This window comes from Heliangelus exortis, chromosome 5 (genome assembly GCF_036169615.1).
Source record: "Heliangelus exortis chromosome 5, bHelExo1.hap1, whole genome shotgun sequence".
Lineage (NCBI taxonomy): Eukaryota > Metazoa > Chordata > Aves > Apodiformes > Trochilidae > Heliangelus > Heliangelus exortis.
The window spans coordinates 8,268,900-8,281,975 of NC_092426.1; the positions used below are offsets into that span (position 1 = coordinate 8,268,900).

The 13,076-nt window shown below is 41.3% G+C and overlaps 1 protein-coding gene and 1 long non-coding RNA gene across 3 annotated transcripts; one reads left to right on the forward strand and one right to left on the reverse strand.

Annotated features, from left to right (window-relative positions):
- Positions 1-199: 199 nt before the first annotated feature.
- On the reverse strand, positions 200-10,098 carry CLBA1 (clathrin binding box of aftiphilin containing 1). 2 transcript variants are annotated; one of them, XM_071745395.1, is made up of 6 exons: positions 9,994-10,098; positions 8,151-8,772; positions 4,830-4,978; positions 3,243-3,372; positions 1,988-2,095; positions 200-540 (listed from the first exon to the last, which is right to left on the reverse strand). In XM_071745395.1, exons 2-6 carry the CDS (start codon positions 8,559-8,561, stop codon positions 373-375), a joined length of 966 nt encoding a protein of 321 aa, XP_071601496.1. In that variant the 5' UTR covers positions 8,562-8,772; positions 9,994-10,098; the 3' UTR covers positions 200-372. The 2 variants fall into 2 exon arrangements, with proteins under 2 accessions (XP_071601496.1, XP_071601495.1); XM_071745394.1 differs by lacking the exon at positions 9,994-10,098 and adding an exon at positions 9,473-9,649.
- Positions 9,677-11,750, forward strand: LOC139796887 (uncharacterized). The gene is made up of 2 exons (XR_011726195.1): positions 9,677-10,041; positions 11,489-11,750. It is a non-coding gene; the product is annotated as an uncharacterized lncRNA (long non-coding RNA).
- Positions 11,751-13,076: the final 1,326 nt, after the last annotated feature.

A 13,076-nucleotide genomic window follows, 5' to 3' on the forward strand; every position in this document is an offset into this window, starting at 1 on the left:
GAACAGATCTCAGCTGACCCAAACCAGACAAAATATGAGGAGAGAGAGGGTGAAAAGGCACACTTCACAACACACCTGAGGTGTGTTTAGATTTTTGGCAGGAAAACGAGGTTTTTGTTTGTTCAGAAGTATAGTCCACTGGAGTATCCTGAGAAAGTGTGATTGCAGCAGGACAAAAATACACCTTTGAATTCACAACTAAACAGGACAAACATCTTTAATAACGTGGCTTTAGGTACTTCATATACCATAATGTCACTTTCCTAAAGAACATACATTGTCTATAGTACCAAGTCAGTAACAAAATGGAAGTAAACTGCATTTGGTTCAAAAAGGAAAAAAAAAGGGGGGGGGGTCAAAAGTGTGTTTGTTTCAACAAACATCACTACTGAAAAATTTCATTTTTAGGTTGTGTGTGTTGAAACCTTGCTTCTTCCTTGGGATTGTTATATATTGCATGTTTCCATTTGATGATGTGGTTTTCAAAAAGAGGTTACAGGTGAAAAGATGACCATGTCTGGAATCCGGTGATACAGAAAGCTGAGTGAAAAAGAAACACTGAGTTAATTTTTTCCCATCCTATGCTAAGGAAGTCACTTCACAAATTTTAACCTAATTTTTTTTTATATATATAGTTTTCATAAAAATAAAATTAGCACAAGAAAAAAGAACATAACTAGGAAGATAACAGAAATCATTCCACTATGATTTAACTTACTTACAAATTACAAATTAGAAATGGCAGCATTTTTTAATGAGCTTTACTTTGAGAGACCAAGCTGCACAGCTGCTTTCCCTCCAGAGCTTACTCCAGAAAAAGTCCATTTACCTTAGGTTTGTATCATGATTCTTTATACACTTTTACTACTTCATCTACCTTGAACCACTCCTCCTTTGCCTAAACCCTACCTCTGGACTTTACATTTCCCTGTGTGCCAGCTGCACTGATCCCACCCTCGTGTGTTCACTGAAGAACACAGAAGAGAACGATAAAGGAAGAACCTGGACAGTCTCTTTTGAATTTCTTTTTCCAAATTCTCCAGCCTAACATCTTTCACCTACAAGGTTCCCAGAATGGGTACACATCTTCACTGCCCAATGCAGTAAATAGAAAAAAATAGAGCAATGAAAATGTGCCTTAAACTATGCATCACTGCAGCAACAACAGTTGCTGAAGCTTATTCTCTACTGAGGGAGGTACCTAGTTGAGGATATTCATCAAAAATACTGTGTTAAAAACAGAATGTGTCTAATGTATTGGGGAATCACAGAATTTTCCTTCCAACTTGAATTACTTTAGCAAGAAAGAAACAGAGCTTATTATGGCCTGACTGGAGACATAAACACAAAACAACAACATATTTCAATGTCATTTTTCTCTATGTTTTGAAAAACAGCTTAAAGCCAGTAATGTTTTCAAATCCTTGTAATTATAATACCAGTTCTGCCTTCCCCCTTAAGTAGCTCCTCAAGTGAACAAAGCAATTCTGAATAATTCTGAACATCTGAAGTGCAAGTTTGAATGCAATTTCTTCTCTACCATCTTTGTTTCTAATGTCTCCCTTACCAGATATTTTAGGAGCTACAATCATCATTTTCTCAGTGATCAACATGTTGATCCTTCACCAGACATGCTAATCTTCCTTTGCCATGAGAGCAACCTGACTACATTTCATCTATCACTGCTCTCTCTAGAACAAGGTGTAATTTGGCTGAAAGCCCAGTTTCTGTAATGAACAACCTTGGTGTTCCTCATGTTATGTTGCTTTGAGTTTGATACATCATGTTGTGTCTTTCCTAAAGCTCTCAGATAGGTTTTGAAAAAGAAAAAACAAAAACAAAAACAAGAATAAAAAAAGACTCCGCTTTCAAACAATTCCATTAGGACATTTGCTACAACAAATGTTGTTCCTCTGGCTACAGCACAGAGGAACCTGTAATATACACTCTGGTTCTCCAACACACTCACTTTCAGAGCAATTCTTACCTTGGTCTGGATCAGTGCTTTGCAGTCATTAATAGTTAATCCATCAAATCTGAAGTCCTCGTCTTTAACATCTGATTCCTCAAAAACATCCTGATTCTCTGAAAAGTCCTGATAAAACATAATTTACATCTTCTTAAACCATTTCTATCTGATCTTAAAGTATACAACTTAAGTTTCCCTCAAATAATAATCACTAGATTTTACTTTCTGAAGCTGTATTCTGATTCATCATGTGCTCCCCCCCCTAGCATTGCAACAGTTCTATGCCAAAACAAGTTATATACACATTAATCTAATTGTGACTTAAATTTATAAAAAAGCCATTTCCAATTAACTTCAGCTTTAACCTACAGCAGAAAGTAGTTGAGAAATACATCTACATCACTGCTATTGCAATTTTCCAGTAACAGAAAGAACTAATGACCTAAGTTTAAGCTGCCCGAGCATTGATTTAATGCCAGTGAATCTAAGGGCAAGAAAGGAACAGAAGAAGATCTTACATTGGAGAAATGTCTCCCATTCTCTCCTATTCAGTGACAGTTCTAGAAAAGTGACTTTCAAGTGCAGAATAGGCCCCATACCTTCAGCACTGTTACTCTGTATATAACTTGCATGAAAGGTCAAACATGTCCATAAAAATCAAAACTGTACCCCTCACCATGCTTCAGCAATTAAAATATCAATTGAAAGTTACTTCTGAGAACATGTGACTAATTCATCCCAACTAAACATCCAGGTTGAATATTATAACCAAATCTGACTCTTCCTCAGGCCTTGCAAAGCAAATAGATTAATCTCAGGAAAGGTGAAATGGAACACACTTCTAGTTCAGATACAGTAAAAAAATCTAGTAGTTACTTTAACAGCTTCTCTGATTCAAATCAGACTTTCATTTAATAGAAAAATATCAGAGACTAACAATTTCTCATGCTCTGAATGAAAAAGAAAACCATCTCACCACACACACAGCTGAAAGCTGATTCTCCATCCATACTACACCTGAAACTAACAAAAGGGCTCTGTGTAGTGGAGACTTTAATGTAGGGACAAGGAAAATTTGAACCTGCACGTTTTCATCCTTACTTACACACAACAATAAGAAAACACTTGATTATCATTTTAAAATAAGGTGGTCTGTAAGAAAATTTGACTCGCCAGATACAGTTCCTCACGCATCTGCACACACAGCTTACAGAAAATCACATTCATAACCAAGTAGTTTTGCTGCCATGCTAGCAAACCATTGCTCAATTACCTTTTGATTTGCATCTATTCCAAGAACACTCAACAGATTTTCTTGGCAATGAGATTTACTCCAGGGATGTCTTAAGCTGGGGGTATTATCAATATCTTTAAGTGTTCTCCATATGTTTTCAGAGTCAATGCTAGGAAAAAAAAACCCAACATAATTTGACATTATGGGGTGTACAGTGAACATTTGTAACTTGGTTATTTTCACTACATACAGCCATCACTAGCTTACCTTGTTCTAAAAAGCAACTTAATCTTAAAATTCCTACTACATTCATTCAAGCTATCAATCCAGTGTACTGTAAGTATGCATGACCATTAACAGAAACAGTTAAATCAACATAACTGTGTTTGGGCTCCTCAGATAAGAAGTTCACTAGAGGTGTATTTCAGAGATTGTCACATGCCAACAGCTCAGATTATCCAATTGCTTCTGTGAAATCTGGGTAGAGTTCAGGCTTATTAATTCTGCACTTTGCCTTTTCTGTCCCTCAAACCTTTCTCCTCCCTATCAGCCGTGCTTCTCCACTGCAGCAGCTTCTGTCTGCTCTGGACACACAGGTACTACAAAACAAGCCAAAGCCACCTGCTGCTGAAACAGTGAGAATTAAAGAGTTCTCTCTACACAGTACTTTAGGTTCTTACACTGACTTCTTATCTATTCTTCATTCTGTTCTTCATCCTATATAAATCCAGTTGCTTTTTTGAAGTAGAGGATGCAATTACTAATCTCAGTTATTCACCACAGTAGATCAAGGCTTTTTTGTCTGAAGTTGGTATTCTGCTGTAATTTGAAGTCCCTTTTACACATATATCATATTTTTTCACAAGTCTGAGGCTGATTAAAATATAAGGCAGATACAAAGGACTTGCTGAGAGGATACCCACAGAAAATATTTTAAATATATTTCCTGTAATTCTTACATTTCCAAAGCATGGTTTGACCCAGTTTTCTAGATTCATTAGATGTGTGTAAAAATAACTACAATACTGATCAGAAGATGCTGATCCTTCAGAAGCATGTAACAAATCTAAAAGCATTCCAGCTGTCTTAAGTGAAAGCCAAGTTAATGACACTAATTGCTACTAACATAACTCCAGGAAAGAAGCCAGAGGCACCACAGATTCTGAAGCACATCTGGTTAAGCATGAGTAGTTGTTACCACCTGGGAAAACTGGGGAGGGAGAAAAAAAGAATCAAGTGGGTTGTCAGCAGAAACAGCAGCAATGCTCCTGCCTCAGATGATAGAGAATTAAGATGTGTTGTAAAGAAAGGACAAGCAAACAGGAAGAACAGGCTGCCTATTAGGTGTTCCGGCATTCCAGAGGCTTAGTCATAAGAAGGCAAACCAAGAGCAGGGAAAACCCCAAGCAGGAATCTGTAATTTTGATATATTCCCTTCCTTGCGTCTTGCTTTCCAGTGTCTAAAACACAATCCATTTACTTTAACAACACAAAACTGATAAAACCTAGATGCTGAAGAGCATACTGAATAAAAAGATTTCTTAAGTTCACATGCAGGTACCACTGGTTTTTCAATTATGGCAAGCCTAGGAACTTTTTTTTTAACTGTTAACTTAATATCATTACCAAAGTTGATTCTTCGTAAATTCGGGAATTCCAACATCTTCACTGTTTGTATCAAGTAATTGATCTAAGCTTCTTATGCTCTCTCTGGACTGTGATATAAAGACTTCGGGGAACCCCAACTTAAATATATCCTCATAGCTGTGGTTTGCCTAGAAAAAACAAAGTTTTATTACATATGTTATACAGGCCACCCCCACAGTTCATGAAGGACCTAGTCCAAGGACTACAATGTTTCTATAGGCTGTATTTTTTTTTTTTAATTTGTATTAATATTAATGGTGCAGAGGAACTAAGTCCATAGTTCAGTGTTTCCAGTATTTACCTTGAATTAGAAAAGAAGAAGCAAAAGTCCAAGAGTTTATGATTAATCTTATTCTCTAGCTTCCCAGCTCCTAAGCTGTAGAGTGGTTTGCCTAATAGCACTCAAGATTCTTTCTGCTCAGCTACTTCTGTCCAGGTCAAAACTGATATATACATCAATTCTAAAGCTTGTTTTGCTCACTTGGTATTCAAACACACCTAATCCGGTCACCTGTAAGGTAACTACTAAATGCTACAGTTGCCAACAAATACTTGCACTGTTCAATCATAGAATGGTTTGGGTTAGATGGGACCTTAAAGACCATCTAGTTCCAATCCCCTTGCCATGGGCAGGGACACCTCCCACCAGACCGGGTTGCTCAAGGCCCCATCCAACCTGGCCTTGAACACTTCCAGGAATGGGGCAGCCACAACTTCCTTGGGCAACCTGTTCCAGCACCTCACCACTCTCACATGAAATATTTTTTTCCTAACCTACATTTCCACTCCTCAAGTTCTAAACCATTGCCCCTTGTCCTCTCACTACACACCTGTGCAAAAAGCCCTACCCCAGCTTTCTCGTGGGCCCCCTTCAGATATTGGGAAGCCACTACAAGGTCACCTCCAAGTCTCCTGGAGAGGCTGGGCAACCCAAACTTCCTCAGCCTACCTTCACAGGGGAGGAGGTTCTCCAACCCTCTGATCATTTTTGTGCCTCTCCTCTGAACATGCCCAAGGAGCTCTATGTCATTCATATGTTGAGGACTTAAACATAAGTCTGCATACAAACTGAGGTATGTCCCTATATCCTTGAATTTGCACCATCAATCTTCTTCCAGCCTGTGTTAAAAATCAATTTACATGCTGCTTCCTCCTCCAGTAGTTGTGAGGAGGAGGCTTGGAGGACCGAGCATCACCATATGAATGATCCAAAAAGGCCGACTAGAAGTAATAAGGTTATGCGAAAATCATGAAATACTTACACAAGGATAAATGTGGGTAATTTACATCCTATCCTAATGGGATTTTACCATGACATTTGGTCCAGAAGCTTTGCCCTTTTATTCCTTCAAAGAAGGAATTACTACAGTTTTCTAAATCAAAGCAATTAATTGACTTCAACATGCTGCAGAGGGACTTGAAGCCAGGAGCAACAATGTTGTGTGAAAACTAGAGAATGAAACTAGTCAGTTTGTTTGCTTTACCTAGCAATGGGCAATTTAATCTGAAAAACATGGGCATGGTAAATTATTTCAGTAGACTTAACTTACAAGAGGGATACAACATGGAGGAGAAAGACGTCTGAGAAGTAGAATTCTGGGAAAGCACACTTTTATCACTGTCTACATCAGTGGGTGTTTCTAAGACAAATTTTGGTTATGTGCTTTGTACTAATCATAAACTTATGAATGCACACATTCCACATCCATTTTTTTTTTCCTAAGCCCTCTATATCCTATTATATCAGAAAACTGCAGTGCTTAAGCAAGTGCACTAGTCCTTCTCACAAAGCCAGGATTTAAAGAACACATAAAAAATACTTAAAGTTATTCAATCATGTAGGCAAAGCATCCAGTTACTGCAAGGAAATCAGTGATTATCTTCATCTTAAAATATGATTCTGCTCTGGTTGGAAATAATTTCATTAAATATTGAAGGTCAGACCTCAGACAATCTCTAGAGGTCCTTTTGAACCTACCTGCACTTTCTTCTATTGACCACACAGATGACAGAGCCCCAACCTGAACAGTTTATAATCTCAAACAAACATTACAGAAAACACAGGTATGAAGAATAAGCTACACATACATTCTACACAGGAAGAAATCTCAAACAGTTCTGCAGCTGTTTCTCTACACCGAGACAAGAAAAAACAATTTGGAACTCTGGGCATGATTAATTTATTTAGCTTGTACTGGACATTTGCTTTTGCCTGTAATAAATGCAAAAATGAAGCAAAGGCTTCAGTAAGATTAAGATCTACTGCTTTTGGAAAGATACCAAACAATCTGTTATATCCTGTATCAGCTCCAGTCATTACATCCTCTCTTTTTTCCAACCTAAGACTTCTTGTCCCCAATTTCCAACATTCTGAACAATGTAAATTCTCTATTCATGCACACCAATAATGAGGTATCTTGTGATCTCCACTCTAACAGTGCTGGACAGCTTATCCCTTGTGTAATCTCTGAAAACGTAAAGTTCCCAGGCAAGGGCAAGAGAGCCTGTTTTTTTGAAAACCCTCAGTCACCTACACATACTAAAACTCATCTAAAAGACTTTAAGCAGTTAAGCTATTACTGCTACTGATTAACTCTGTGGAAACTGATTGCTATCTTTTTTTTTTTTTTTCCAAATATTTTAATTTAGGATAAAAGCAAGCATGAGTGCATTTTGTTTTGTATTTGTACAAAATATTCAGACTATTTGATCTAACATTTTATGAAAGAATGTAACCTCCTGTGCTAGAAAGTGAATAATATGAAATTATTTCTATTAATCTTTTTCTGTCATTAACTTCCAAACACAATTAGTCGAAAGATCCAGAAACTGATGGATAATTTAGGCAGTATAAGTAACAAAAGTAATTTTTTTTCCAGTTTCTAATTCAATTTTATGTTGGTTTATTTCAATACACTTGCAGGCAACTCAGAACTTCTGTCCACTGTTTTTGCTACCCACCTTCTTGATTATTTGCTTCTACCCTCATCCCTGTCTAGCTTTTAAATTGCATGTGTTTCAGGTCAAGGTTCATCGTTTTTAAGTGCTTACTTAGCCCTAGTGTCTAGAAGCAAAGTAGCACATTACATTCTTTAAAGCTTTTCAGCAGGATAACTTAAGTATTTGTCAAACACTGTAAAGAAGTTGCTTTTGTTCCACTTTAGTTATCTGCAAAGTAGCTTGACAGTTCTCTCTCTGTACAGCATAATCCTCTACACAGAAGACTTTCAGATACAAATCTTGAGAGGTAGGAAGCAGTAACACAAACACTTCTCATCTTTGGTTTACTATTACACATACCTCATTTACAGAGCTCGGAGCCTCCTGTGTCCCACTGGGTAGAGATGGCTCAGAACACAAATGCTCAGCAGAAGCTCTGCTTAAGTCTGTATCAGCTCTAGAACTAAATTTTGTTGACTTCACCAAAACTTCAGGATCATGACCGAATCTCTCAGATTCATCTGATGACTCCCTGAAGCCTTCAAAATCACCCCAGGAACCACTGGCTTCTGAGGTACTGTAACTGCTTTCAGAAAAACCCTCACAACTTCTTTTGCTATTCACTACAGGGAGGCTTTGCTGGCTCAAGTTAGAGGCACTTTCACCAGCAGACATACATTCTCCTTCAACTGATGGGGCTTTTAGAGACATCCAGTGAGATGTGTCTGCATTAGGAAGACTTTCTACTAGTGACACGTTCTGCATCTTCATTTAAGAAAAATATGTTGAAATCTGTACTGCAAAAAAGGCTACTGAAGTTCAGCTGCGTCAGAAATATGATTATTTCTAAAAGAGAACCCAATTCTTCATTTCACCTCAGAGAAAAAAACACTGCTAAATCAAAACAGGATGTCCTTCAGCCTCTCTCCAGTAACCAGCATGTGCATGTTATTCAGTCTCACTTTCTGTGTGGGATCCTAGCCTGCAAAGAAAAAACTATAAATAAGTATTTCTGTGATAAGAGCTGCGTAGGAAAAAAGAAACATAGATGATAAGGTAGGAGAAAGAATGTTCACGTTAAAATAAACACATTCCAGTATTATACAACTGAAAATCACTGTAAGTGAAATGATTTAAAATTGACACTGAACTACCTGCCCACACCAAAAGAAAGAGATTAAATTAGTGAACAATATTCAGAAAACACTCAATAGCTGTTGGGTATTGAGTAATGGGTGATTATACAGGAGACAAACCAAAATAATGATAAACAATATAAAAAACTTAATAAACATCGTCTATAACTAATCCATCATCTCATGTACACTCAAGCATTGCTCTTTTTGTTTGCATAGGCTTTCCCTGTCTGAAAGATTATTGAAGAGGTGAATGCAACTTGCAGCAGCATGGGAACTGGCCACTTAATCCTTTGGAAAATAGTGTGCTTCCAACTACTTATGCAATTAAGGCAGATTTAAATAAGTTCAGTTTGGCACCTGTAAATTGTACAGGCAATACTGCACTTATTTTAGATTAATCACATCTCCTCAAGCACTTTTCCGACTGGCAAGCTGTTCTGGGGAGCTGCACTTAAAACCCCTTGTGACAGATTGGCTGCTGCCAGGTATGCTCTGCGATGAACACACAGATCTAGACGATCGTGGGTTTTCCCCACAGTTCACCTCGAAGGTGGGACGGGACCTGCAGGCGCCCTCGCCCGCCCCGCTGGGCTCTGGAGAAGCTCGGGAGGGGCAGCCGGGATCCGGGAGGACTCGACAGGACCGGGGTCTCGGGGAGGCAGCTGGGACATGCCCCGGGACGCCCCCTCCCCGGATGGGACAGAGCAGGGGAGTGAAGGGGAAGCCTCGGGGGTGCGGAGTGGGAGGCAGCCCGTCCCCAACCCTCCCGAGCTGGGGACGCCGGCGCTTCACCCGAGGGTGCCGGCCCCTCCACCCCTGCTCCCGGCCGGCCGGACCCTGTAGCCCGGAGGAGGGGACAGGCGGGGGGAGCACGGCGAGCCGCCTCGACCCACAGCCCACGGGGAGCGGAGGGCCGCGGCCGTGCCTCGGCTTCCCCCGCCGCGGGGGACGGTGCGGGGGGACAGCGCTGCTGCCGCGGAGGAGGGCGCGGTCCTTGAGCGGCGCTGCCGTCACAGCCGCCGGGGCAGGTCCCGAGACGCCCACCCGTGGGGGAACAGCCTTACCGCACATCCACGGCCCCGCTGCCGCCGCTCGCCCCGCCGCACCGGCAGGTCGCCATGGGCGGGCCCGGGGTGTGCCGGGGCGGGAAGAGGGGCCCGGGGGCGGGGCGGCGGGGGGGGGTGCCTGCTGCGCGGGACGGGGCGGTCCGTAGTATCGCGGAGCCCCCCTCCCCTCGCCGGTACCTTCTGGTGGGGGCCGTCCAGCACCGTGGCGTGAGGGTGGGCCCGGCAGAGCAGCCTCAGCCCCTCCGTGCCTGGGCTCTTGCTGCCACGCCTGGCGGCGGCCCTGGCGAAGTCCTCGTTCTCTCCTATTTCTCCGATGTGACAAGTGCTTGCCGGGTTCTCCCCCCCTTCCCCTGGGCAGTCACTGCGGTTGCCCTCACCTGCGTCTCCCGTAGAGACCATCCTGCCCTATTCCAGACAGAAGTCAGCCCCTGCCCTCCAGGCAGTGATCGATTTTAAAATCATGACGTGAAAAAGAAAAGGATTCACATTTCCCCCCCGCCCCCTTTTTTTTTTTCCTGTGATCTGTCAGTCGAAGGACATACTGTTTGAGGGTGATGGTTCGTGTTTGCTTTTAGGAAACAGCTACAAAACTGCAAAATTCCCGGATATGTACAAATGTAGCAATCTATCCGCCCAGTAATACAGGCTCATGATCAAATAGGTCAATAATGGTCTCCTGGGATCTCCTCCTCTCCCTCCTGTTGCTCCATGAGATGTTTGATGAGCCAGGACCTGATCTGCTCGCTGTATCAGATAAAGGCAGACACTGTGGGTCCGGCTGCAGCCCGGGGTGACCAGGTCTTCGTGCCCATCTCCTGGGGAGCAGAGGTGTGGGCTGGAGGCAGCACGCCCAAGGTAGGCTGCTCCCCGCACCTGGGTGGCAGAGGGAAGAGCACAAAGAAAACTCCTCAGCCTCCCTATCCTCAGGGCTTAGTTTAGCATCTGGGCAGTCCCAAACAACAGGGGACAGTTGTAAAAGCAAGGAAAAAAGTTTCCTGGAGCAAGGCCCAAAGCAAAAAGCATTTTCAAGGCACTGCAGTGCACAAGTTTCCCAGCCCAGGCAGAGATACGTGCACTCCCCTCCCACGCATCTGACTCGCATTCCAGGCTGTAGTGCTTTATCTGAGAGCAAGAGGCTGAATTTGGGAGCAATGCCCAGACGCCAAGCCAAAGAAAGTTTTTTTACCAGGTCTGTGGAGGATTTTTTAATATTTGTTTTCTTTCTGCTTTGGGGGAGTTTCTTACCCTCCGTGGCCATCCTGAGGCAGCCTAGAGCTCTGAGGATATCCAACCTGTTCAGCAAGACTATGATTCAACCCCAAAGTGTGTGACACTTTTTGGGATAGTGTTGTCATCGTGTGCTGCAGGAAGCTTGTGCTCCAGGGACCTCTGGGGTTCCAGCTCTTCCAAGTTTTGAAGAGGGTTCATCTTTTTTTTCAGCTACTGAAATTGTTTTGCACAGCCTTACATTTTCGCCTTTGTCTTCTCAAAGGAAAAGGTTACAAACAGACCACACAGAGGCTGAAACACATCTCTCCATAGCAGATTTTTCTGGATGGAAAGGGGTGCATGGGTGTTGCAAACCTGCCCACTGCCCTGCCAAGTTCAAGCTGGTTTTGCAGTTGTGTTGAGTGGTGGGAGACCTGGTGAGCATCAGAAGCTGCCCTGGATATCAGAAATCTCAGTGTAGGAACAGAAGAAGCTGTGGTGTCTTCTTCCCATCAGTAACTTCATTAAAAGGACTTGCCACATAACAGTGTTGTTTATTTCTCACTCCAGCACACCTTTATAACCCACCTTGGGAAAACCAGTTGTTAACTCTGAGTCCCTGCAGAGGAAGCAACTGGCTGCACCATCTGCCTGAATTACCCCTGCTCACAGGCAAGCACAGCTGAAAACCAACAGAATCTCCCTAAGAAAAATCAGCACTGATGGGTTTGGGGCAGGTTTAAAATAAGGAGTCCACATGAGGTACAGCTGCCCTGCAAAGTGGATTTCACCTGCCCTCCCTTGAATTCTGTTCTTGACTGCCCAGCTGAGTGTGGCAGCTGCTGCTGAGGTCCCTAACTCATATTTTAAGTGACACCCCTCATAGCCTGTCTAGTTTAAGTTAAAACCTTTATCACGGTTGAATTAAGAGTTTTCCTCTCTGAAAGATACTGGGGAGAAAAATTACATTACCTGTTTGGAGTATAATATATATATTTTAACATACAACAGGCCTTTGGATTTACCCCATAATTACTGCATTAAATCAGTAATTGAATTATGAGCTATCATTTTAATCTTTTTTGAGAACACAGTCTTTCTTTAAAGGCTAAATACACCAAAAGCTTCAAACATAGACTATAAGCTTATATTTAAGACACTTACTAGAGAAGATCACAACTCAAAAACTCAGTAACACAAATAATTGAATTGACCAAACTCTCACCTTCAGCTGCTATTGCTATTTCTGCCACTATTCCTACTGGAAAATTATTTGAGTTTAGTACAAATGTTCTAGATTTATTTATTTATGTCTTTTGGAAAAATACTAATTTGCAAAGTTAGTAGTATTCAGTAGAATAACAAAAATATTTACTTTCACAGCAAATCAGCACCACATCACTGTAATACGAACTTTTAGAATTCAAATATATATCAAATACAATCCAAATCAGATATAATCCAAATGTAATATTTGGATGTCTTTTGAAAAGGGGTAAACTTCAGCCAAACTGGCTGAAAATGTCTTTTAGAAAGTAAGAGTAAACATGTTTTCAGAAGCTGATAATTTTTATTAACTCAAAGCAATTTTTAATTAAAACATCTGTCTTCTCAGCAGATGAGCATTAACTTTTTCCTCACCATAAGCATCCAGATTTTAGGTGTGTAGGACATCTAAAATCTTTCCTTTCCCCAGTAATAGTGCTCAGTTTTTTTAAACCATTGCAGATATCTGGTCTAAATAATGATTTAATTGACTAGCTATGGCTTAAATTTGAAAATGTGGTTGATTATTCCATTAAACTCCCTCCTGGAGGCACAGCAGGTTTTGCCACACCTTCCAGCTTTGCTTTCCTCTTGGTATGAGTGGT

Excerpts from the sequence above, each read along its gene's own strand:
- CLBA1 (XM_071745395.1), bottom strand. The coding sequence starts at position 8,561 with ATGAAGATGCAGAACGTGTCACTAGTAGAAAGTCTTCCTAATGCAGAC. Across the intron at positions 4,979-8,150 it reads CTCCGAGCTCTGTAAATGAG|GCAAACCACAGCTATGAGGA; the intron begins GTATGTGTAATA and ends TGTTTTTTCTAG. Across the intron at positions 2,096-3,242 it reads GAATAGATGCAAATCAAAAG|GACTTTTCAGAGAATCAGGA; the intron begins GTAATTGAGCAA and ends ATGTTTTATCAG.